Below are 21,383 nucleotides of genomic sequence, written 5' to 3'. Positions count from 1 at the left end.
GCGTCCGAACCTATCCAGGCCTTGGTGGGCACACGTGTACATTTGTCTTTGATCTTGGACTCGGGAGGCTTGGATGCCCTAGGGGGTCAATCTCGAGCACTTGAGGATGCATTTTGCGTGACGGGCGTTGTTGGAAATAAGGCTGTCATATTGTCCTTTCCCTTCTCTGCAACTTGTAATGGATGGGGCAAGCAGCCTTGCGTGGAGAGTGTTGAATAAGCAGCAGCACGCGTGCCTTGCGATTTGGTCGTGGTCCCTTTCTTCTCCTGGCATTCTTTTTTTTATTACATTTTTATTCTCCATTACTGTTTGCTCCGAGATATGGGCTTCGGGGGGCTGTTATTTGGTGAGAGGGGGCTACTTCCTATGGCGTGCAAATGACGTGATGATATAGGTGATGGGAAGTGACAGACTCTCCTTGAATGCCAGTGCATTATTGTCCTTTTTACTCGTGCTGCCACCTTGAAGGCTTGCCAGGACAGCTTGACGCCTATTGCCCGCGACAGATATATACATGAATAGATGCTAGTGTGTGTGTGTGTCGATGCCACGCAGCCACGCGTACGCAATCTAACCTTCGTACGTATCGACGGTGCCGACGCCCCGGAGCCTGAGGTAGACGTCGGTGCCCCAGCCGTACAGGCTCTGGACGGCGATGCCGCCGCCAAAGTACTCTGCGTAGGCGCGACTCAGTGGCAGGCCGTAGCCTAAGCCGGCGATGGAGCTGCCGCCGGCGCCGGCGGAGCTGATGGCGGCGAGGCCGTCGACGCCGGAGCCGGGCAAGTCTGCATCGGCGTCGGAGTCGGAAAAGGTGGTGAAGGAGTAGGACCAGATGTGGGGGAGGACGTCCGGAGGGATGCCGCCGCCGCGGTCGCGGATGCGGACGGTGACGCCCGGGGCGTTGTCATCGAGGGGCCGCATGGCGTCGGAGCGGAAGAGGCCGCGGTCCTGGGCCGACGTCTGGATGCGGGGCACGCCGCCGGGCTGGTGCTTGAGCGGGGGCTCGGGGGCGATGGTGACGACGACGGGCTCGCGCGACCTGGTCTCGACGGTGGCGCGGAAGGCGTTTTTGAGCAGCTCGGTGACAATGTACTCGAGGTGGGTAGGGACAAAGGCAAAGGTGGCGTCGGGCTCGCCATCGAGGCAGAGCTGGGGCCGGGAGCCGTAGCGGAGCTCGCAGATGTCGGCGACGAAGCCGGCGCACGAGTCGATGATGTGGGCGGGCCGCAGGGCGGTGTCGATGACGCCAATGTAGGAGGGGTCCTCGGGGCAGGGCGTGGGGCTGGCCTCTGGGGCAAAGTGCGGCTGGCTGCTAAAGTGCAGGGCAATGTGCTGCTCGGCGACGAGGCGGGTGCCGATGCGGGCGCGCAGGTGCTCGTCGAGGAAGCGCGTCACCTCTGCGGGGGAGATGTAGCGGCGGCATTCGAGGAAGCCCTTTGCAAGGATGGGAATGGTGTCGGTGTGGGTGGCGACGAGGTCGGCGAGGGCGTTTGTGAAGCGGATCTCGTCGTCGAGGGAGGAGATGGGGCGGCCCTGGGAGACGGCGTGCCAGTAGGGCAGCAGGATGGAGAGCGAGTGGAGGTAGTTGTTGTAGATGCGCGAGATGTTTGGGTTGGAGACGACAATATAGGGGAGGTTGCGGAGCGACTGGATGCGGCGGGCGAGGCGGATGGGCAGCAGGGAGAGGGCAAAGTTGGCGGATGCGAGGAGGGATTTCTCCGACAGGGGCGGGCGTCCGTGTCTGCTTCATGTCAAGATCCCTCTCTCAGTCTCTCAGGTGGGGGAAGACGAACCTCACGAGATCGGCGAGGCTGAGTGAGCGTTGGTGCTGGCTGGCGAGGGCGGCAATCTCAGCATCCGAGACGGCGTGGGGAGACCGGGCGGGACCCGAGATGGAAAAGGGACGCCGTTGACGGATCCGAGGGGGCTGCGGCAACGGCAACGGCCACGTCCCTCGAGGACGACCGAACCTCGTCGACGGCAGTCTCGACAGGGCCTTCATGACGGCATGGCGGGGTCGGGGCAGGCCAGCGAAGGGAGACTGGCTGGACGAGGACAGGCAGGCCCTTGCCGTCGAGGCGCCTCGTGTGCTTCTTCTGAACTGCGGTAGACCGGGGGGTGGGGGTGGGGGAGAGCAAGGCTGGCGGCAGAGGAAGGATTCGGAGCGAGGTTGGATGGAAGAGTGTTGTTGCGGTTGTTGCGGAGAGTCGTGCAAAGCAAAAGTGGGAATACAGGACGGGGTACCGCAGATAGAAGGGGACTTCAGGGCTCGCCGTGCATCCATGGTACAGTACATGACTTGAGGGCGTGGACCTCTAGATCTTGTCGTGTATCTTTTCTAGTGGTGTAGTGTCTCGGCCGAGTACCGCCTATCTTAGGTGAGTTAAGCACTATCTGGCTCTCATCTGCCGTGACGAGCCGCATCGCCGAGCCAATGAATGGCGGGCATCAATGGCGCTCTTACCCAGTGCCGGAACGTACATCGACGGACGAATCAAAGTCAAATGTATCTCTGTCTATCCCCCCATCGCCTGGTCTCTGTTCAGCCGAGGCTGGCCGTCAGACGGGGGCTTTTCTGTTGTCCATGGGGGGAAGACAGGTCGAGGCTTTTAGAGTACTACTATAAGTACTACTATAAGTACTGTTTGCCCAAGACCAAAATCTCTATTCGGCTACGTAATACCGGCAAAAAGGCGGGGTACCGTAATATCGCCCCCGAAGATCTTATATATGCTCTCTTTTACGGAGGAAGCTTTCAATAGTTGTTGCTGACACTAAAATTACCCCCTATAAAGAAAAAGAAAAGAAAAGAATACGTAAATACGTAAGTACTAAATCGTCTTCTTATATACTTCTTATTTTCTATCTATAATTCTTCTTTAACTACTAGGTTATAATACTCTGTACGGATACTTATCTTTATTTTATAAGAGATAGTAATAACTATTTATATACTAAGGAATTCGCTCTATTAAGGCCTATTTTTTTGCGGCCGCTCCTTCTTAGTATTAAGAGGGAATATGTAGACGGAGAGCTAGAGAAGTTTAGTACGTTTTGCTTTTTCTATACAGGGGTCATTTTAGCGTCCGCAACGACTTTTGAAAGCTGCCGCCGTACCTTTTCCTTAATAAATACTGAAAAAAATCCTAGACAGCTCTAACTACGAAATAGCGTACTCGAGCGCCCGAGCCAGTAGGGGAACCCTACTATAGGGGTTTGTCCCCCGCGCGAGGTGAGCGCGACGTGTAAGACGAGTATAAGTATAAAGATACCTGGGAATTTTTTTTGGGCTGACTAAGGCGCCACACAACCAATTAAAAGAGGAGATTGTAAGGGACACTTGGCCGAATAGGGATTTGGTCTCAGGCAAATAGTAGTAATACGGCTTTTATGGCTTGGATTACGTCACGCCGTCTTGCAGGAACCCCGTGGGGAACGAGGGGGGGTGAAGAGGGGCAGCTTGCACTCGCTACCCCATCCCAAGCAACATGCGACAAGATGCAAAGGCGAATGCGTTTCCAAATTCATCAGCCTATTGGACTGGCTATACCGGCGAGCCCCCCAAGTCCGCTTCTCACTGCGTACTCATCTCCTGATCAAGCTCGACGGTCTCGACGTGCTCGTTCTTCTCGAGAGACTGCACCGAACCCTCTGGGAAAGACACGCTGCCGGGTGCGCGCATCAGCCAGGTCCAGGCAGTCCCGGAGACAAGGAGAAGGGGGCTTACGAGAAGCCCTTGATGAGCGTGTATTCGTGGCCGATGGTGCCGCCCTGATCCTTGGCATGCTGCTTGGCACTGCTCCCCGTCCGAGTCAGACAAAATGAGCGAGACGTGATGGAGGGTGCGCCTACGCCTGGACCTGCTCTGGGGTCGCGTCGTCCTTGAGCTTGACCTGGGAGCGCGACAAAGGTTAGATGCATGCCGTGCCCGAGGCGGGGGGGGAGCAAGACTCACAATGTAGGAAGGCATCTTGGGAGGGGTTGCTGCTGATGAAAGTCGACGAGTCTGGCGATGGCAATGTCGGTAGAGTTGCTGGCAGAGTCGATGGTGAGGGGGAAAAGACATGACGAGTTCGACGGGTGCCCAAGCCATCGCTGCTTGAGTAGGACCTACAGCACAGTGCAGGGGTACCCGCACGTTGACGTTGGTGGGCAGCAGCGTGTTGCACCAGCTGGAATCAGCAGACGGAGCCTGTCCCGACAGAGGGATAGACAGTGGGATAGACAGAGGGATAGACCGACGTCATTGCTACCCTCGGCCTGGCCAGAGTCGAGCCATTGGCTCTCCGGTCTCCCCCCCATGCAATGGTGGCCGCCTCGGTCGACGGTCACGCGACTCTTCCATCATCTTTGGTGCATTACAAAGAAATCGCACAGCACGAAGGCCGACTTGCAGATGTTAAACAGAGTGTTTGCTTGGCCTCCCTGAGGCTCCTCTCCCCACACTCCGCCAGCCAAAGGCCACTCTGGCTAGACTCCAGGCCAACCAACAGACAAGCTTTGGGTACTCGGAGAATAACAAGCCATCACTAGTAACCCTGCGTGATCCATCGGGCGTGATCCATCTCGAGTGATCCGGTCCATGGCAGCCAGCCCCCGAGGCCGAAGCCGGGGCCGGAGCGGAGCAGGCCTCTGCCCCGTGCATCTTGCCTACCTAGTCACGGAATCTTCGTAGCACGCCTGAGCAGATTTGTCACTCACTGCAGTATTCGAAATTCCATGATGCAGGTTTCTCTCCCGTGCTCTGCGCAGTGCGCACTAAAATCAGCGGTGCTTTCGGGAGAGCGCTGAGTCGGAGTTCGGAGCAACTCTTGCGTATCCGTATCCGTATTCGCTTTGGATGAAAAATGGCATGTTTATTCCTTGCCGGATAGACGGGTTGCCGGCGGCGCTTAATAAGTACAGTGTAAGGTACTTACCACTCAATGTAAAATACCCATGTACTTCTTTTCTTTGCCCATGTCTTTCCTCATCTCAGGTGCAACCAACGGTCCGGAGCTCGAGGCACTATACATCCTACAGATGCCCCCAACAGCTCGCCATTTGCAAAGCTTGGATCGTCCCCGAGTTTTCGACTTCTGTCAACCTCCATCGACCGCGACAAGTTGCCCGAGACTAGCGGCGGGAAACCCGATTCAGCAGCAAAGTAGCACCCAGAAGCTAAGGCAAGGTACTAAAGTGCTAAGGCAGTCGACGCTAATGGTCCTACGTACCGGTCGGTAGGTCGGTACCTACTTTTCAGAGGCCCGGAGAGCCATCATCTACAAAGTAGATTGGCTGCTGCTAGATGGCGGGGCCTGTTCATGATTGTCGGTCAAGCGCCGATGCTATACGCTGTGCATTTCAGTGCTCACGTTTTGTCTTGGCCCCTCGATCAATTGATCTCCGGTGCCTGTCAATTGCTGCTGGTGTGCCCTTTCTTCTTTTGTTTTTACTTGATCCACATCTCAGAAAGTCCCTGAAGCTCCGGCGCCCACTATTGTGTTAGTCCCTGAAGTGGTTTTACGTGCAGGTGCGGATACTCCGTACTCCGTACTAGACCCTTAGTACCGAGTACTTTCCAGTACCTACGGAATCGGCGGCGTCTTGAACCCCGATCACCGTAAACGCCATTCAAAATCGTCGCCTTGTTGAAAGTCGAGGACCATGTAAATGATGAGGGAAGATACGAGGGACGAGGATGGGAGACTCCCAGTTGAACCGTCTTGTCTACTGTCAGAATATTCATGCAGAAGCAAACACTGGCTCCTCGACTTTTGATCAATTCATTCCACCGCCGTACAAGAACAGAGTAATAAATACCTTAACTTGCTTATGCATTGTTTCGCGCCGTTTCCTGTGTCTGGCCGCGTACCCTCCTCGTACCTGTACCCTTTCCCCCACCACCCCCCTGGTTTTGGTCCCCCCCTCCCAAGCCTACCCCCGGCTCACCCTTCTGTCTTCCTGGCCGCTCAATTCTCATCATTCACTCGCTTGTCTCTCTCCTATCTCTCCCGAATACCCTCCTTTCCCACCTCCTCTCCCCCCGCTCCTCGTGTCTGCTTGGCCTTCACCCTTCGGATCGCGAGCAACACTCGGCCAGCTCCAGACGGCTCCTCCAGCCACCCAGCCAGACACAATGGACGCTGTTAACGCCTCGTCCACCTCGTCTGCCTTCACCTCGGTCCTCGCCAATGCAAAGTATGTCGGCGTTGCCGTGCCCCCTCAGCTCGACTATGTCTTCGAGGCCATCGTCACCGCGAGTCCCTGGACCCTGCTCCTGACTTTCTTCGCCATGTGCATCGTCTACGATCAGAGTGCGCCGCCCGGTCCTTGTTCCCCCAAAACTCTCTACCTGACTGACTATTGCCGCGCCAACAGTCAGCTACGTTATGAGCAAAGGCTCCATTGTTGGACCCTCGTGGAAGATGCCCTTCATTGGCCCCTTTCTCCAGTCCGTTGACCCCAAATTCGAAGAGTATCACGCCAAATGGGCTAGCGGGCCCCTGAGCTGCGTCTCCGTCTTCCACAAGTATTACCCCCTTCCCCCCCCTAAGCGCCTGGCTGCCCTTTCTCTCCAATCGCCGGCGAGCCTGCAATGCCTCGGACCTTTCCGCTGACAAGCTTCCGCTCGCTGCCAGGTTCGTCGTCATCGCCTCCACCCGAGACATGGCACGCAAGGTGCTCAACTCGCCCTCCTACGTCAAGCCCTGCGTCGTCGACGTCGCCCACAAGCTCCTCGGCCACGACAACTGGGTCTTCCTCGACGGCAAGCTACACGTTGACTTTCGCAAGGGCCTCAACGGTCTCTTCACCCGCAAAGCCCTCGAAACCTACCTGCCCGGCCAGGAGGAGGTGTACACGCGATACTTCAAAAAGTTTGTCCAAGTCACAAAGAACAACGATGGCAAGCCCGTCCCCTTCATGCCCGAGTTCCGCGAGCTCATGTGCGCCGTCTCGTGCCGCACCTTTGTCGGCCACTACATCTCGGACGAGGCCGTCAAGAAGATTGCCGACGACTACTATCTCATCACGGCCGCCCTTGAGCTCGTCAACTTTCCCATCATCATCCCTTGGACCAAGACGTGGTACGGCAAAAAGGCTGCTGACATGGTCTTGGCTGAGTTTGCCAAGTGTGCCGCCAAGAGCAAGGTGCGGATGGCCGCTGGCGGCGACATCACCTGCATCATGGACGGCTGGATTCTGCAGATGATCAACTCGGAGCGCTGGCGCGAAGCCGAGAGCAATGGCACCTGCGAGGGCATGGAGAAGCCGTACCCGCTATTGCGCATGTTCAACGACTATGAGATTTCCCAGACCGTCTTCACATTTCTCTTTGCCTCCCAGGATGCTACCAGCAGCGCCGCCACCTGGCTCTTCCAGACTGCTGCCCAGCGACCCGACGTCCTGGATCGCGTCCGGGAGGAGAATCTCAAGGTCCGCAACGGTGACATTCACGCCGAGCTCGACATGGACCAGCTCGAGTCCCTCAAGTACACGCGCGCCGTCGTTCGCGAGCTGCTCCGATACCGCCCTCCGGTGATCATGATTCCGTACGAAGTGAAGAAGGCGTTCCCCATCACCGATTCGTACACGGTCCCCAAAGGTAGGCTTCTCAAGTCTGTCGGCTCGTCAATAACTAACGGGGGGCTCGTGCAGGTTCCATGTTGATTCCCACGACGTACATGGCTCTCCACGACCCAGATGTGTACGAGAATCCCGACCGTTTTGATCCGGAGCGATACTACTCGGGAGACGCAGAGGTCAAAGGGGCCAAGAACTATCTGGTATTCGGCACCGGCCCTCACTACTGCCTTGGCCAGGTCTACGCGCAGCTCAACCTCGCTCTTTTCCTCGGAAAGGCGTCGGTGCAGCTGAACTGGACTCACCACCCCACGCCGCTGTCGGAGGAGATTAAGGTGTTTGCGACCATTTTCCCCAAGGTAGGTGACGATGGGCTCGGCATGCTGCCAGCACATGACATTGAGATGACTAAAAACCTTGCCTCTAGGACGACTGCCCGCTCACGTTTGAGGAGCGAAAGCCGTAAGGTGGTGACCGATGCAGACGCCCTCGGTTTCGGCGGAAGATGATGGTACGCTGCGACAGCAGACGCCAATCGCCGTCGGCCGAGACTCTGAAGGAGTCATAGTCAGGTACAGATTGGGGCGACTTGTTCCAAGCAAAGGCAGGGAATCACATGGGAAGCTCGGTCCGCCTTTGGGACTGCGAAAAGGGGAGGCGGGGCGACCGACAATCGATAATAGAAGCTTAATGCCCGGGGCCGACAACGACCTCACGGCGGGCAGGCGCATCAAGGGGCGACTTAATGGGTATCTAATTGTAATGCTCGCACACCAAATGTACATAACTTACAGCTTCGTTTACTGCTTTTCACTACCACGGTCTGCGCGGCGCCTCGCTCATGGACGAGACGACCGACGGAGCCAGATGGCGAATGAAGGAGATGATCGTGGATAGATGTCGGGTCAGAGTGATGATGGACTTTGGCGAAGGCTGCTGCTACTGGCTGGGGGAGTATCGGGATCCGATCTGTGTGGTAAGACGCCATCGGAATCCAAGCGTGGCTTGTCAGATCATCACTTTGCATCGCCACCAGTAAGAAGGGAGCTCGGTTGAGGCACACGCGTGTAATCCTTGTTGCTCAAGATGGTGTCACCGTTCAGCCGCGTTTGCGCCACACGCGGCTGGCAGGGGGTGTCTGTACTTGCCGACATCTAAGCTCATCCCTTCAACTGTGACGCCGACGCTGCGCTTTGCCAGACACCAACGCACACCAACGCACACGCCCACACACGCCCACACACGCCCACACACGCCCACACCCGCCCACATACACAAGACGTCGAATCGAACGCGGCCAGCCATGACGGCAGCCCGACGAGCTCTCGCGGCCCCTCCCACGGCGCCGGCGCTGCGACGGCTGCTGCTGCCGCTGCGACGGCCGGCGCGCCAGGCCCTCGTCGGCATCGTCGCCCCGGCCGCGGCGACGACGCGCACCTTTGCGAGCCCCCGGGCCGCCTCGCCGCCGGCGCTGCCCCGTCGCTGGTACTCGCTCGGCAGCAGTGGCGCAGACGGCGCGGAGAATGACAGCCCCAGCGGCAGCCGCATCTGGACGTTTGACGAGGTGAAGCGGCAGGTCGAGGTGAATTCACGCGGGCCTCCGTCAAAAGGGCAGCAAAAGGTCGTCTTCATCGGTGAGCCACCCCCCACCCACCCACCCTTTTCCCCCATCTCTCGGGCTCACTCCCCTCGGAAGCAAGAAGCCGCTGACCCTCCCTTGCTCTGGCGAGCGAGAGCAGACGTCCGCGAATACAACGAGCTGGCCGCCACGGGCAAGATCCCCGGCGCCGTCAACATGCCCCTCATGACGGCGGCCCAGGTCGTTGAGCAGCCGGGCAACGAGGAGCTCGCGCGCCAGCACAGCCTCCAGCCGCGGCCGCAGCCGCGCGACGCCCACCTCGTCTTCTACTGCCGCGCCGGCGTGCGCGCCCGCACCGCCGCCCAGCTCGCCGGCCGCGCCGGCTGGCCCAGCGTCGGCGAGTACCCGGGCAGCTGGCTCGAGTGGGAGGAGCGCGCCGGGCCCGTCGAGAGGGTGCCGCCGGAGCCTGAAGAGGCGGCGCCCGAGAAAAGGCTGGAAAGAAACAGGGAGCGCGGGGCTTGATGCAAGAATGCCAGTTTTCCTGGCCTACATACATTGGCTTGGTGCATGCCCACTCGGCCTAGGCTGGTAGGCCTTGAAAAGTTGGCACGTTCCCCCGAGACATGAAGTTGGCCTCGACAAGGATGAAGGGCACGGGATGGGCAGCCAGCCAGCCATTCGGGCGGCCATCACAAAGGATCAAGATGCATGCGTTCTACCAACTTGAGCATTGTTTGTATGAAATTCGTCTAGCGCAGTGGCGCGCAGGTTTCTCTCGATACAGCGTCCATCTTCTCCAGGCTGGAAATACCGTACTCGCCTCGACTTCAACGCCCGCCGCCGCCCCTGGTGCCGGGCCCAGCCTAAAACATACTTGGCGTCTTCTCGCCCGTCTGATTGTCGGGACCGCCCTCGCCAGGGGCCCTGGCCACCGGACTGCCGTGGGCAAAGAACAGGATCTTGATGGTGAGTGACAGGGCGGCGTGGAGGAGCACCACGAGTATGAGGAGCACCTTGCTGACCTGGAAGTCGGTCGCGCTCAAGACGGGGTACATGTTGCGGACGAGGAAGGCGACGGACAGGCCGAAACCGACGCCCACGAAGACCCAGTTAAGAATCTCAATGGGCGACCAGCTGATGATGGCAACCGGGATCCAGATCAAGTTGGCGTAGCCGTACAGGGTCCAGCATTCGAGGAGGTTGGCCAACTCGCTGCCAAAGTATCTGAGGGCGAGGAAGAGAGCCATGGGGATGAAAAGCGTGTATCCATAGATGAGGCCAGCAGCACCTGCAAGAGATCAGCCCAAAGGCACGTTGATTAGCTTCTCGGCAAAACTCCCACACGGATGCAGGGGATGGCGATGGGCTGGGCCTTACCGCTCAGGAGCCTAAAGTCATAGGCAAAAGGCGTAGACCTTGTCGCCGCCAAGTACTTGCTGATTGTGCCGCCGAGGAACAGGATCAAGACAACGGTTGTTGCGATCCAAAAGGGCCCGTAGAGATCGGGGTTGCCCTCGAGTACGTCGAGGAAGTTGGCTCGGGGGAAGAGAGCAGCCCAGCACCGCGATAGCACCGCAGACGTGTCGACGTCGAAGAACTGTCCGTAAAAGGAGAGGGTCCACAGGAAGCGCTTGGGCGACGACGACGAGGGCGCCGTCACGGGCGGCGGCAGGCTCGACGCCGGGCGACCTTTGCGGCCGCCCGCCGCCGACTCGTGGAAGTTTGAGTTGTGGAATTCGAGGTCCTCTTGGAGATCGGTGTGGCCGAGGTCGCCCTGAGCCAAGGGTATTAGCAACAGTCATCGGCATCAGGCCTGTCTACCACGCCATCGTCGCCTCGCGGCATGCGCACCTCGTCATCCACGTCCACCACGGCATCGTATCCGGACCCCGACATGGCGGGCACTCTGGCTGCGAATTCAAGCAAGGTAAACGCCCGCGCTGGTTTCGCTGCCTGGTGCACCTTCTTTTGTCTCTGGGCAGGATGAAGCTGCTCAGCCAGGGACAGGGTGTTGTCAGCCTGGCGAGGTACCTGCCCTGGCGTTCCTGGGCCGGCTTTTACCCGACCGCGCAACCCGCTCACTCGAGTGAGCCTGACCTGTCTTTTCTAGAGCCACACCGGCACGGCCTTGGACAGCAATGGGAAAAGGCCCCTACAGATAAAACTCAGGCATCCCCACTAAATGGGAACAGACGAGGGACATGGCAAGTCAAACGTCGACAATTATTCAAGCATTCTGGCAACAATGCCAAGGCAATGCGCAAGTTGCTCAACTCCAATGCATTCGCGGAATCATCTAGACTGAATTGCCTGAGCAGCAGATGCCACGTTTAGAAATGAGCGCCCAGGCTCGACAACCGTTTAAAGCACCTCCTTGGGCCTTGCCATTCCCGTTCTGCCAGAAAACCAGACGCCACATCCATGGGGGAACTCCTCTACTTGAGCTTCTTCTTGGGTCGCAGCTGGTTGGTGTGTCCGCACTTTCGCTTGCGGCAGTTGGTGGCACGGGGAGGGAGGCGGGCCTGTCGAGCAGAGGCGCGTGTTAGCATCGGGACATACCGTCTTCGCAGACAGGCTGGGGGGAGTTGCGCGTCGGGACGTACGTAGCACTTGCGGCAAATCATCTTGTCGCAGTTGAACTTGGAGGCCAGGGCTTTCAGCGAGGGCTCGATGATACCACCGCGCAGACGTAGGACCAGGTGCAGAGTAGACTCCTGTGACCATTGTCAGTGCGCTGGAGCGTGAGCTTCCGTGACCCCTGCACAGCCATGACAATGCTGGCCAGACGTCCCAGCATGACGCACCTTCTGGATGTTGTAGTCGGACAGGGTCCGGCCATCCTCGAGCTGCTTGCCAGCAAAGATCAGACGCTGTTGATCCGGGGGAATGCCCTCCTTGTCCTGGATCTTGGACTTGACATTGTCGATAGTATCCGAGGACTCGACCTCGAGGGTGATGGTCTTGCCCGTCAGGGTCTTCACGAAACTGAGGACGGTCAGTACGGGCTCGTGGAATCGACTCGGTCCTCGCCAGTTGTGGACTCACATCTGCACTGGGATGAAATGTCAGTATTTAGGCTACGCTCAGCTCGTTCACAGGGATCGTGGCAACAGGACTCACTCTTGACTGATTTTTGTGACGCTGACGGACGGTGGAAGGTTTGCGAGTAACGAGAGACTCTGCGCGTGTAGGTGGTGGGGCCCGTTGAGGGGTGGTGAGAAAGCCCTAGGTCCAATGCCCACTCACGTGATGCCCCACTTCAATTTGCGCGTCCCCACACCGGCCCCCCACGTAACCGAGCACCTCCGGCCTTCATTCGGACACGGAGCCAATCAATACACAGCCCATCATCGGTCACGTCTATTCCTCGTTGAATGCGCCTGTTATGTTGCTTGAGTGACGTTTGAAAGAACCCCCACTATTCCGTGTTATTGTCCGGCCCCGTTCTACCCTTCTGCCATGAGACTATTGCTTGTTCCTGCATGTAAACAGCCCGGACAACTATTTCCAGAGGAATGCCGGCTGCCTCGCCTGAGAGTTGTCAGCCTGATTCGGCTCGCTTGCCAAGGGGTCAAAAAGTTACGGTCCCTTACCCGCTGCTTTGTAAAACGCCCTCGCTGTTTCGGACAGATCCCCCGTGGTGCGGAAAGCCTCGTACATGCTGTTCACATTATCCGATGATGAGTCAGTCTCATCTGGTCCAGGTTGCAATGGCGACTGTAAAGTCTGGCTAAGAAGTCGACGGGCTCTCTCGTATGCCTCCTCTTGTGACGTCTCCAGAACAAGCGGCGCGGGCTCGGGGGTATTTGGGATTGGAAAGAACCGCGCGATGGGACTCTCGCCTGCGGCCCTGTTAGCACTGACGAGTCAGAGCGACGCTCGGCTGCTTACTCGTTTTGCCGCCAGTAAGACTGAGGACGTGGGTGGAATAGGCTTCAAATTCCTCATCGCTCATGAGAGCCACCTGCGAAGGCGTTGTCTCCGCGAAGTTGGCATTGCCTCTCGGTGGCTCCCCGAGGGGAGGCAAGAAGCCTTGCTTCCAGGTATCCCAGTCAAGCCGGGGCAATTCAACGCCGCCAGGGCCGTGCAGCCGGGACTTTCTGTTTCCGAAGGGAAAGCAGAGTTTTGTCGCAACAACAAGGAGGGCGACAAGACGTATTTCCGGATGGCCAAGCGGCAGTATTTTGGTCTTGTCGACAGGGAACCGGAAGTGGGATTTCAGGGTGGCAGCCAGAATCTTGGTCACGACAACTGACTCGACTGTCCACGCCTTAGCCTTGAGGAGTCTCTTCTTTTGGTGGGAGCGTGGTGGCAGGAAAGACTTACCGGGCAGAGAAAGCAGCCTTGCATAATGAACAAGCATCGCCATGTAGGAGATCTCCGGGAACCCCATCTTGTAATTCAGGTGGTAGGAAAGAACCAGACCCATGACCACCTTGCTCAGTTCTCCTCCACCCAAGCTGGAGTGAAGCGGCGACTTGAGGGCTTTGACGTAGGCAGAGGGCATTCGGTCCCGCATTTCGCGCGGCAAGTCGTCGAACTGCGTGTTGAAAGAGTCAGCGCACGACGAGGCCGAGGGAGGGCATCCAGTCACTCACGGCCTTTTTGTATGGCATGTTGCCGCTGTTGGCCCAGTCCAAGATTTGTCCCTGCCGCATAGGAACCCGGAGAAGTATGGAGGCCAGGTAGCAGAGCGTAAGAGTTTCGGGGAGCCTCGGCATGGGCCAGTCTGCGCCGCGCTCCGGATCCCAAGACTGGGCCCTCGATCTTGACTTCCAAGCGGTCTGGTCTTGTGCGGGCGAGGACTGGGAGCTGAACATTCCCAACACCTCTTGGGTGGCCGCATCTTTGTCCGGAAAGCCGCGAATGCGCAGATCCCAAAGATCCCGGACGACAGTCTCTAGCTCCTCGCCGAGTCTCTGCTCTCTGACGAGCCACAAGACCTGATTTCTGAGCAGCAACTGTACGGCCTCGAGATAGAGCAGCTTCCCGTCCTGACCGGTGAGTTGGCGCCTCTCGCTCTCTCTCGTTTCCTTTCCCCTCCGAGACACGGCCCCGAGACGACCCGAATCTTCCTCCTCACCAACATCAAATTGAATAAAACCCTGGGCAATCAGTCAGCACCTGCACTCTTTGCCTGTCTCTCCAGCTCTAGCCAAGCTCACCTCGATCTGATGGCCCCTGGAGCAGAATCGCAGGCCGTCCTGCAGGTACCATTTGCGGCTACCACATTCGGGGCACCTCTCCCCACGGGGCATCCTTCGAAGCTCCCGCCGCTCCTCCATTGCTGATTTGGCCCGTTGCTTCTTCGTCAAGAGGCTGTGATGTCTCACACTGCCTTGGAGTCGTGTGTTGCGATGCGAGGCTCAAGGGCGTGCTCTATGTATGAGCTGGTTGTGGGCCCGTCGTAGCGTTCGTCTCCGTCTCTGGGTGCCTCATCCACGCATCCCTGGCGGCCATGATCGAGCCGGGCAGGCTGAGTGACATTGAAATGTGCCAAGTAAACAGCACGTTTTCTAGAGTCCGGGGTGGGTTGGGTTGATTGGTATCCGTACCTAGCAGAAGAGAGGTCCGCCTTTTGTTTTTGCCTCGAATTTTTAAGCGGCCAGAGCGCGCCACCCTTTCCCACCCCACGCCATAAGTACCTAGCGAACAAGGGCGCCAAACGACCTACGCTCTTCCTTTTTTTCATCAAGGTTCCCCCTCTCCTTTTATTTATTGGAACTGTAACGTTTGAAATGAGAATGAAAAAGGAGGAAGTATGCCGGCGGGCATGCGTGCATCCTCGTCCTACTGAGCGCATCTTGACTTCACAACGTCGGGGTTGCACACACATCACGCACATGGCCGCTTGTAGGCAAACCCTGCTGCATCCTTGAGCATGAATGAGAGCTGCCTTGTCAGCGTTCAGGATGACCCAAGCCGCCGTAGATTCATTGTCAACTCTCCGTGGCTCCTGTGCATCCGAACCCCCCCCCCCCCCATTTTTTGTATCCCACTCGCCTCTCCTCGTTACAGGCTCGCAGCCCTAGTGCCAAGGCAAAGTGTCGGCAAATAACAGAAGGAGATGGACAACTTGTTTGAAGGCTTGCGTCTGGAATGTGCAAGTGCCCAAAGCTGCGAACAGCCTATACAACTCCGGTAATACAGAATCTTTGCCCGCAAATAACCACATGTACTCGTCGCTCAAAGCCAAGAGTGGTCAAGACCGCCGTCACTCCGACACTGCCCAAATGGACTCGATGGCAGGCACTGAGCAAGACCACGCCTCGTTCGGGGCTTGAGCCAGGCCGCTTAACCCTGACGGGGAGCCTCTTTGGCCTCGACGGCGGCTTCTTCACCCATGGAAGTAAGAATAACAACGTCTAGGTGTGTTGGTCAGTATGGGGGCCGTCCCTGGCGTGCAAGCATCACTAAAGAGGCGTGAGAGGCGCTTACTGGTATCCTTCTCATCAACCTTGAAGAGCTTGTTGATCTTTTCGCCGATTTCGCCGTCGGGCATGCGGACGTCGTCCTTGGTGTCACCGTCGTCGTTCATGAGAGAGAGGAAGCCGTCATCAGAGATGTCGAGCTAGTGAGGACATCGAGTCAGTCTTGCGTGCAGATCGGGCTTGCAGACCGCTGAAACTCACCAGCTGGTACTCGCGGCGAGAGACGTTGGGGACATCCATGTTGTGGGTCGAGGGGCAGAGGTCTTCGTACTTCCTGCCGGTGAAGATGTCGAGGGCAACAAGGTGGACTTTGGCGTGGCCGTGCTTGCCGGTCTTGGAGGTGGACATGTCGACAATCTTGCACGGGCGACTCTTGATCACGACGAAGCCGTTCTTGCGCAGAGCAGAGCACTGCATGGGAAAGGTGAGAGACGCGCCGGCATCGGCGGACTCGAAGGTGACATCGTGCTGGAGAGGGCGACATTAAGTTAGAGAAGAGCAGTGATGAGCGCGTGGCCAGGAGCGGCTTCGACAGATGGGGGCAGACAGGCGACGGCGGTGCCAGCCCGTCGCTTTGTGTGTGTCGTGGGGCGCGAGGCACAATGCGGGGTGATGTTCCGCGGGCGTGGTGGGCGGCGGCAGCAACGCAACAAGAGAGAGCAGCGGACGGTGCGAGACTCACCTCTTCAGCCATGGCGGAGGATTGCGCAAGAAGACGGGATCGTCGGAGGGAAAGGTGATGGTTCTGTCTGGCACCGACAGGCAGTGGAGGTGCTGGCAAGAAGTGGGTGGAGAGGGAAGAAGAGAAGGGTCGAGAGATGGGGAAAGGAAAGAAAAGTCGTCGATTTTTTTTTCGCGCCTGTGTGATTGGGTCCTGGGGCAGGCAGCGCTGGGCTGGACAGGTATCCTGCCGGTACTACTTTGGTATCCGCCTTACACATTTAGAGGGAAAGGACCCCGAAATCCCACAAGGAGGTACCTAGACTGAACAAGACATCTACCTACACTCCCGCTGCAGTATACCAGGCAGGCAGTGGCTTACAGAGTGTGCGTCCCAAAAGGCCGGGGCGGGCTTGCTCTTGCTGTATGTGCTGTACTCTGTAGTACTACCTTAGGTACGTATTATTCCCCGCACTTGCCTTCCGCCCAGGTGGTACATAGTTGAAACACCACCAAAGCCTCTGGCCTCCCCAGGGCAAGCCGTGATGCTAGGTAGGTACCTAACTTAGGTAGGTAGTCGAGAGAAGCATGCCCCATCATTGCAGCACGCACTCTTCAGATTGTGGGCTGTCACTATCCAAAGGCTCGGTCCCTTTGCTAATGGCCGGGACCGCGGCACAGTTGTCCCAATCGCAGCAGGCGGCCAGCCTGCAAGCCATGTGATGTTTTGCGTCTGCAGGACGGCCATGAGGTAGGCTGGACGTGCAATGACGCAAAGAATTAATTACAGAACAGAGATGAGTCGAGGATTTCAGATCCGCAGAGCAGAGAACCCGCTGGCGACTGGTCGACAACTCCCGATCAGACAACCAACACCAGGGGGCGTCGTCTTGGTCGGTTAAACAATCTCCAAGGGGGAGAGGGCTGGAGTGGATTCTTCCGGTTACATGAACAGGTTGAACTGGGTTAAACAGTTGATTGAAATTGAGACGAAGTGGCTTTCAACGCCAAGTCCATGGTTGAAAAGGCAGCCGAGAGTGTTTATTCCAGACTTCTAGATTTGCTCAACTTCGCCTCGCAGGTACCCGCAGCCTCTGCCGCGTCACCGAGGCCTACCTTAGGTAAGCGCTCGCTGACCGACTCCACCCTGCAGCAACCTTGGATCAAGTAGTTTGCGCACTGTACTTGCCGTGCTACGGTAGTGCAGCGAGCTCGATGCAAGCTGGCTCCAAAGCCATCTCTCGACAACCACCTTCAGCCTTGTCGGCGCTTGCACCGCCATCTACGGCCTCTCACGACACCATGAGAATCGACCCATGACCCGACAGTAGCGTCATTCTTGCGCAATGTGGCTCGACCGACTGGCTGGCGGTCCCGCAAGCACCTCGGGCTCGTCGACGCCGCAGCCCGGGAGCAGGTCCTACTCCCCTTTGCCGCGCCGGACATCGAGCGCCCTCAGCCCCTACGTGACGTCGCAGCGGTCCGGTCACTCGCCCAGGAGCTCGTCGCTCTCGCTCGTGTCCAACGATTCCTCGGCTTCGCTCCTCTCTGCCTCTCGCAGGCCCAATGGCTCCGGCTTGCGGCAGTCGACCACTGCCCCGGACGTGCCCAACTCTCTGGAGACGCTGGAAACCCTGATTGGTCCAAAGACAAACGGCCAAGGTGACGGCGACAAACAGACTGGCTCCATGGTCGAGGGAGACATTGACTTCGACGTGGATTTCGGCGGCCTGTCTCTCAAGGAGCTCGCCTCGCAGGGCCAGGAGCCTCATCCACCTAGCTCGCGACGCCCGCAGATATTCGACGAATGTTGGTCAGCTCCTCGCAGACTGCGCCGATACTCGTCAGTTTGGCTGACACGGGTGGCCAGATGAAAGGGAAAAGTCCAAGTTTGAAGACCTGCATCAGTCCATTGTGGCTTGCGACGATGTCCTCAACTCCGTCGAGACCAACCTGGCGAGCTTTCGCAACGATCTTGCTGCCGTCTCGACCGACATTGAATCACTGCAGTCGCGCTCTACCGCGTTGAATCGACGCCTGGACAACCGAAAGGAGGTGGAGAAGGCCCTGGGGCCCCTGGTGGAAGAACTCAGCGTCTCCCCCGAAATAATCTCCAAGATATCGACCGGCCCCATCGACGAAACTTGGATAAAGACTCTGTCAGAGGTGGATAGAAGAGCTCGGGCACACAAGAAAGAGGCGTCGTCAAGCTCTCTCCACAGCAAAGCTTCCGAGGAGCTGGGCCCCCTCCTGGAGAAGCTTACGTTCAAGGTAATGTACCCTTGTCTAAGCAGCGAGGTGGGATCTAACCGTTTTCAAGGCCACCGAGCGCATTCGCGACTTCTTAGTCGCCCAGATCAAAGCGCTCCGGTCCCCTCACATCAATGCCCAAATAATTCAGCAACAATGCTTTCTCAAGTTCAAGGAGCTCTACTCTTTCTTGCACAAGCACCATGCAACGCTCGCCCAGGAGATTTCGCTGGCGTACATGAACACCATGCGATGGTACTATCTCAATCGATTCAGCCGCTATGAGAAGGCTTTGGCAAAAGTCAAACTCCATGTGCTGGACAAATCGGACACTCTAGGCCACGAAGACACAACGCGAGTGGCCGCCATGCTTTCGAGTGCACGACTTGCAGGCCCTCCACACGACGCCTTCAATCTGGGCCGTCGAATTGACTTGTTGAAAGCCAAGAACCAATCTGCGCTGCCCTCTTACCTGGCAGAAGAGGACCGGACAACCCACTATCTCGAGGTCCCTTTCCGCAACATGAACCTTGCGTTGATGGACAATGCTACCGCCGAGTATACTTTTCTAGCATCCTTTTTCTACCCGGCCTTATCCTTCTCCCAGATATCCAAAAGCTTCAACTACGTCTTCGAGCCCACGTTTGAGCTGGGGCGAACCCTGTCCAGGACTCTGGTGGGCGAGTCGTTTGACGCGCTGGGCATCTTGATGTGCATCCGGCTGAACCAACAGTTTGCGTTTGAGCTGCAGCGGCGTCGAGTGCCGGCTGTGGACGGATACATCAATTCCACCAACATGCTCCTGTGGCCGCGACTCCAGGTCGTCATGGACCGCCATTGCGAGTCTATCCGGCAGCTGACATACTCCCTGCCCGGTAAGCCGGCAAGATCAGCGGGCGACCAGTCCAAGTTGACGGCTGCGCCGCACATGGTGACGCAACGGTTTGGTCAGCTGCTGCACGGGTTCCTCGCCCTGAGCGCCGAGGCTGGGGATGACGAGCCAGTTAATGCCAGTCTGCAGCGACTGCGCTCCGAGTTCGAGGCATTTCTGAACCGGCAGAGCCAGTCATACGGCACTGATAACCGCAAGAGCGAGCGGTTCTTGTACAACAACTTTTCCCTCGTTCTCACCATTGTGGGCGATACGGAGGGGAAATTGGCTGCGGAGCAACGAGAGCATTTCGAACAGTTGAAAGCGGCACATCAAGACAAATCATGATTGTGTAATGGTTTGTGCTTTTGAGGTTTCGGGGCCAAGGAATAGCTCCCAGCTTTCCACATCTTTTTGCGGCACGGCGTTGCAGGGTTCAGGATGTGTCGAGTCTTTGGAATATCAAGTTCGTCTATCACGGGAAGAAAGCGGTCCTACAATAACCTCCCTCCCCCGACATGCCATCATACGGGGTGTCGAGTTGTACAAATGATTGCCGGGTGCTCATTGTTGTCCTTGAAGCAGAGACAATACGTATTGCACAACAGATGGGTTGCGCCGCAGGTAAAATCCCAAGGCAGCAACGGCAAATGCCATGCCAACGAGCCTGATGGGCCGACGATGCCTCCATAGGAGCATCTTGACCCTGTCTTGCGTGTCCAGCCACCGAATTTCCTTGATCTGCTGCTGGAAATAAGCGTGGCCCTGATCTAGCGTCTGACTGGCGCAGACGCTGATGTCCCTGGCAGTCTTGAGAACACTTGCGTCCGACACGCGCCTCCAGGAGCGCAGCGAGTCCGGTGGGTGGCGGTCAAAGAGGCGGACAGACTTGGCGATGAGGGCGTCAATGTCCATGCCGCTCGGGACCTTGGCAAGGATAACTTGAAGCATGTCCGACTCGTCTATCTCGAGGATCTCGTCGCGGCGGTCCACGACAATTTGGGCAAAGACGTAGATGCTGAAGACGGGCTCGCGCGCGAGGAAGACGTCAAACAGCCGTGCAATATCGCGGTAGTTTTCGATGTTGTGAGCGTACATGGTCAGGGTGCCGGCTAGGGCGTAGAAGGGCTCGATGGATGCAATGTGTCGCCGAAGTTGGGTATCTGCCTTGGCCAAGATGTCTGGCAGCAGTCTCAGCTGGGCAGTTGTCGGGCCGAGGCTGGGTAGCATGAAGTCTCGTATGCGGAGGACGGACAGGCGTGCAACCGCTCGCGCTCGCCAAGCCGGGTCCAAGACTAGCATGAAGACCTGGCAGATATCATGGAAGCCCTGGAAGTAGCATAGGTACGGGTTCCTGCGCAGAACCTCGACGATGAGGGAGGAAAGCTCTGTCTTGCGTTGCTCCAGCTCCGCGTCGGACTGGTCTGAGATTTAGAAAAGTGTGAGTTAGCGACGGGAGCCCGTGTGAGTGCCACCTCAGTTGCCCATTGGTCAACCCATTTCCGCGTACCATTTGGGTAGTATATGAATGAGCGGTTCACGTCGAGCTGAACTTGGTCTTCTTCTCTATGGCGCGGCAACTGCTCCCAGTTGACGCCGAGGATAGAATCGGTCTGACGCGGTCTGGCCTGGCCGTCAGGGACCGCTTCCGAGGACGGGACGCCGAGCAATATTGGCCCTGGGGCGGCAGCGCCGAGTCAGCGGCAAAGCAGAGCACGGAGACTGCACGGCTGCGGCACATCGGGGCGGCATGAAGCGGGAGTGGCACGCACATGCTGCACGGCGTAGATGGTCGTCGAGGAAGCCTCCTCGTGATTCGGCGAGTGATCTGAGGGAAGAAAGGTCTCTCCAGCAGCAGGCGTCGAGAATATCTCTCCGTTTCTGGTCGATCCAGGTGGCCTCGCAGTCGTCGGCAGCGTAACGGGACTCTGGCGGATGGTGGCGGGCCATCGCCATGGCAGACTCTTTGTGCCGGTCCATGGGCCAGTGACCACGGCGTCGCAATGCTACGTCGGCGTCTGCGGACAGC

The 21,383-nt window shown here is 57.8% G+C and overlaps 9 protein-coding genes across 9 annotated transcripts; 3 read left to right on the top strand and 6 right to left on the bottom strand.

The window, feature by feature from the left end:
* Positions 1-570: 570 nt before the first annotated feature.
* On the bottom strand, positions 571-2,002 carry HRG_04918 (mitochondrial branched-chain alpha-ketoacid dehydrogenase kinase; the record flags this gene model as incomplete). The annotated part of the gene is made up of 2 exons (XM_044863389.1): positions 571-1,741; positions 1,794-2,002. The coding sequence occupies 2 exons, from the start codon at positions 2,000-2,002 to the stop codon at positions 571-573; spliced, it is 1,380 nt and encodes a 459-aa protein (XP_044722003.1).
* Positions 2,003-3,574: 1,572 nt separating this feature from the next.
* Positions 3,575-3,970, bottom strand: HRG_04917 (peptidase inhibitor i9 domain-containing protein; the record flags this gene model as incomplete). The annotated part of the gene is made up of 4 exons (XM_044863388.1): positions 3,575-3,665; positions 3,728-3,796; positions 3,853-3,893; positions 3,956-3,970. 4 exons carry the CDS (start codon positions 3,968-3,970, stop codon positions 3,575-3,577), a joined length of 216 nt encoding a protein of 71 aa, XP_044722002.1.
* A 2,148-nt stretch (positions 3,971-6,118) lies between these two features.
* Positions 6,119-8,029, top strand: HRG_04916 (cytochrome p450 domain-containing protein; the record flags this gene model as incomplete). Its single annotated transcript, XM_044863387.1, has 5 exons — positions 6,119-6,296; positions 6,361-6,511; positions 6,621-7,585; positions 7,639-7,922; positions 7,991-8,029. 5 exons carry the CDS (start codon positions 6,119-6,121, stop codon positions 8,027-8,029), a joined length of 1,617 nt encoding a protein of 538 aa, XP_044722001.1.
* Positions 8,030-8,866: 837 nt separating this feature from the next.
* Positions 8,867-9,664, top strand: HRG_04915 (rhodanese-like domain-containing protein; the record flags this gene model as incomplete). The annotated part of the gene is made up of 2 exons (XM_044863386.1): positions 8,867-9,197; positions 9,303-9,664. The coding sequence occupies 2 exons, from the start codon at positions 8,867-8,869 to the stop codon at positions 9,662-9,664; spliced, it is 693 nt and encodes a 230-aa protein (XP_044722000.1).
* A 341-nt stretch (positions 9,665-10,005) lies between these two features.
* On the bottom strand, positions 10,006-11,038 carry HRG_04914 (yip1 domain-containing protein; the record flags this gene model as incomplete). Its single annotated transcript, XM_044863385.1, has 3 exons — positions 10,006-10,430; positions 10,520-10,916; positions 10,994-11,038. The coding sequence occupies 3 exons, from the start codon at positions 11,036-11,038 to the stop codon at positions 10,006-10,008; spliced, it is 867 nt and encodes a 288-aa protein (XP_044721999.1).
* Positions 11,039-11,577: 539 nt separating this feature from the next.
* HRG_04913 (ubiquitin family domain-containing protein) lies at positions 11,578-14,427 on the bottom strand (the record flags this gene model as incomplete). Its single annotated transcript, XM_044863384.1, has 10 exons — positions 11,578-11,664; positions 11,746-11,856; positions 11,947-12,127; positions 12,188-12,194; positions 12,593-12,673; positions 12,736-12,984; positions 13,034-13,402; positions 13,469-13,682; positions 13,741-14,247; positions 14,308-14,427. The coding sequence occupies 10 exons, from the start codon at positions 14,425-14,427 to the stop codon at positions 11,578-11,580; spliced, it is 1,926 nt and encodes a 641-aa protein (XP_044721998.1).
* A 1,009-nt stretch (positions 14,428-15,436) lies between these two features.
* On the bottom strand, positions 15,437-16,267 carry HRG_04912 (eukaryotic elongation factor 5A hypusine, DNA-binding OB fold domain-containing protein; the record flags this gene model as incomplete). The annotated part of the gene is made up of 4 exons (XM_044863383.1): positions 15,437-15,507; positions 15,581-15,713; positions 15,775-16,041; positions 16,256-16,267. The coding sequence occupies 4 exons, from the start codon at positions 16,265-16,267 to the stop codon at positions 15,437-15,439; spliced, it is 483 nt and encodes a 160-aa protein (XP_044721997.1).
* Positions 16,268-17,579: 1,312 nt separating this feature from the next.
* Positions 17,580-19,702, top strand: HRG_04911 (vps52 / sac2 family domain-containing protein; the record flags this gene model as incomplete). The annotated part of the gene is made up of 3 exons (XM_044863382.1): positions 17,580-18,042; positions 18,104-18,504; positions 18,554-19,702. The coding sequence occupies 3 exons, from the start codon at positions 17,580-17,582 to the stop codon at positions 19,700-19,702; spliced, it is 2,013 nt and encodes a 670-aa protein (XP_044721996.1).
* A 216-nt stretch (positions 19,703-19,918) lies between these two features.
* HRG_04910 (rab-GTPase-TBC domain-containing protein) lies at positions 19,919-21,310 on the bottom strand (the record flags this gene model as incomplete). The annotated part of the gene is made up of 3 exons (XM_044863381.1): positions 19,919-20,778; positions 20,865-21,032; positions 21,127-21,310. The coding sequence occupies 3 exons, from the start codon at positions 21,308-21,310 to the stop codon at positions 19,919-19,921; spliced, it is 1,212 nt and encodes a 403-aa protein (XP_044721995.1).
* Between the last annotated feature and the right edge of the window lie 73 nt (positions 21,311-21,383).

Source organism: Hirsutella rhossiliensis (assembly GCF_020360975.1).
Source record: "Hirsutella rhossiliensis strain HR02 chromosome Unknown scaffold00004, whole genome shotgun sequence".
In the NCBI taxonomy this organism is placed as follows: domain Eukaryota; kingdom Fungi; phylum Ascomycota; class Sordariomycetes; order Hypocreales; family Ophiocordycipitaceae; genus Hirsutella; species Hirsutella rhossiliensis.
Note: the sequence above shows the minus strand (reverse complement) of the source record. Positions and strands in the feature narration are given on the sequence as shown.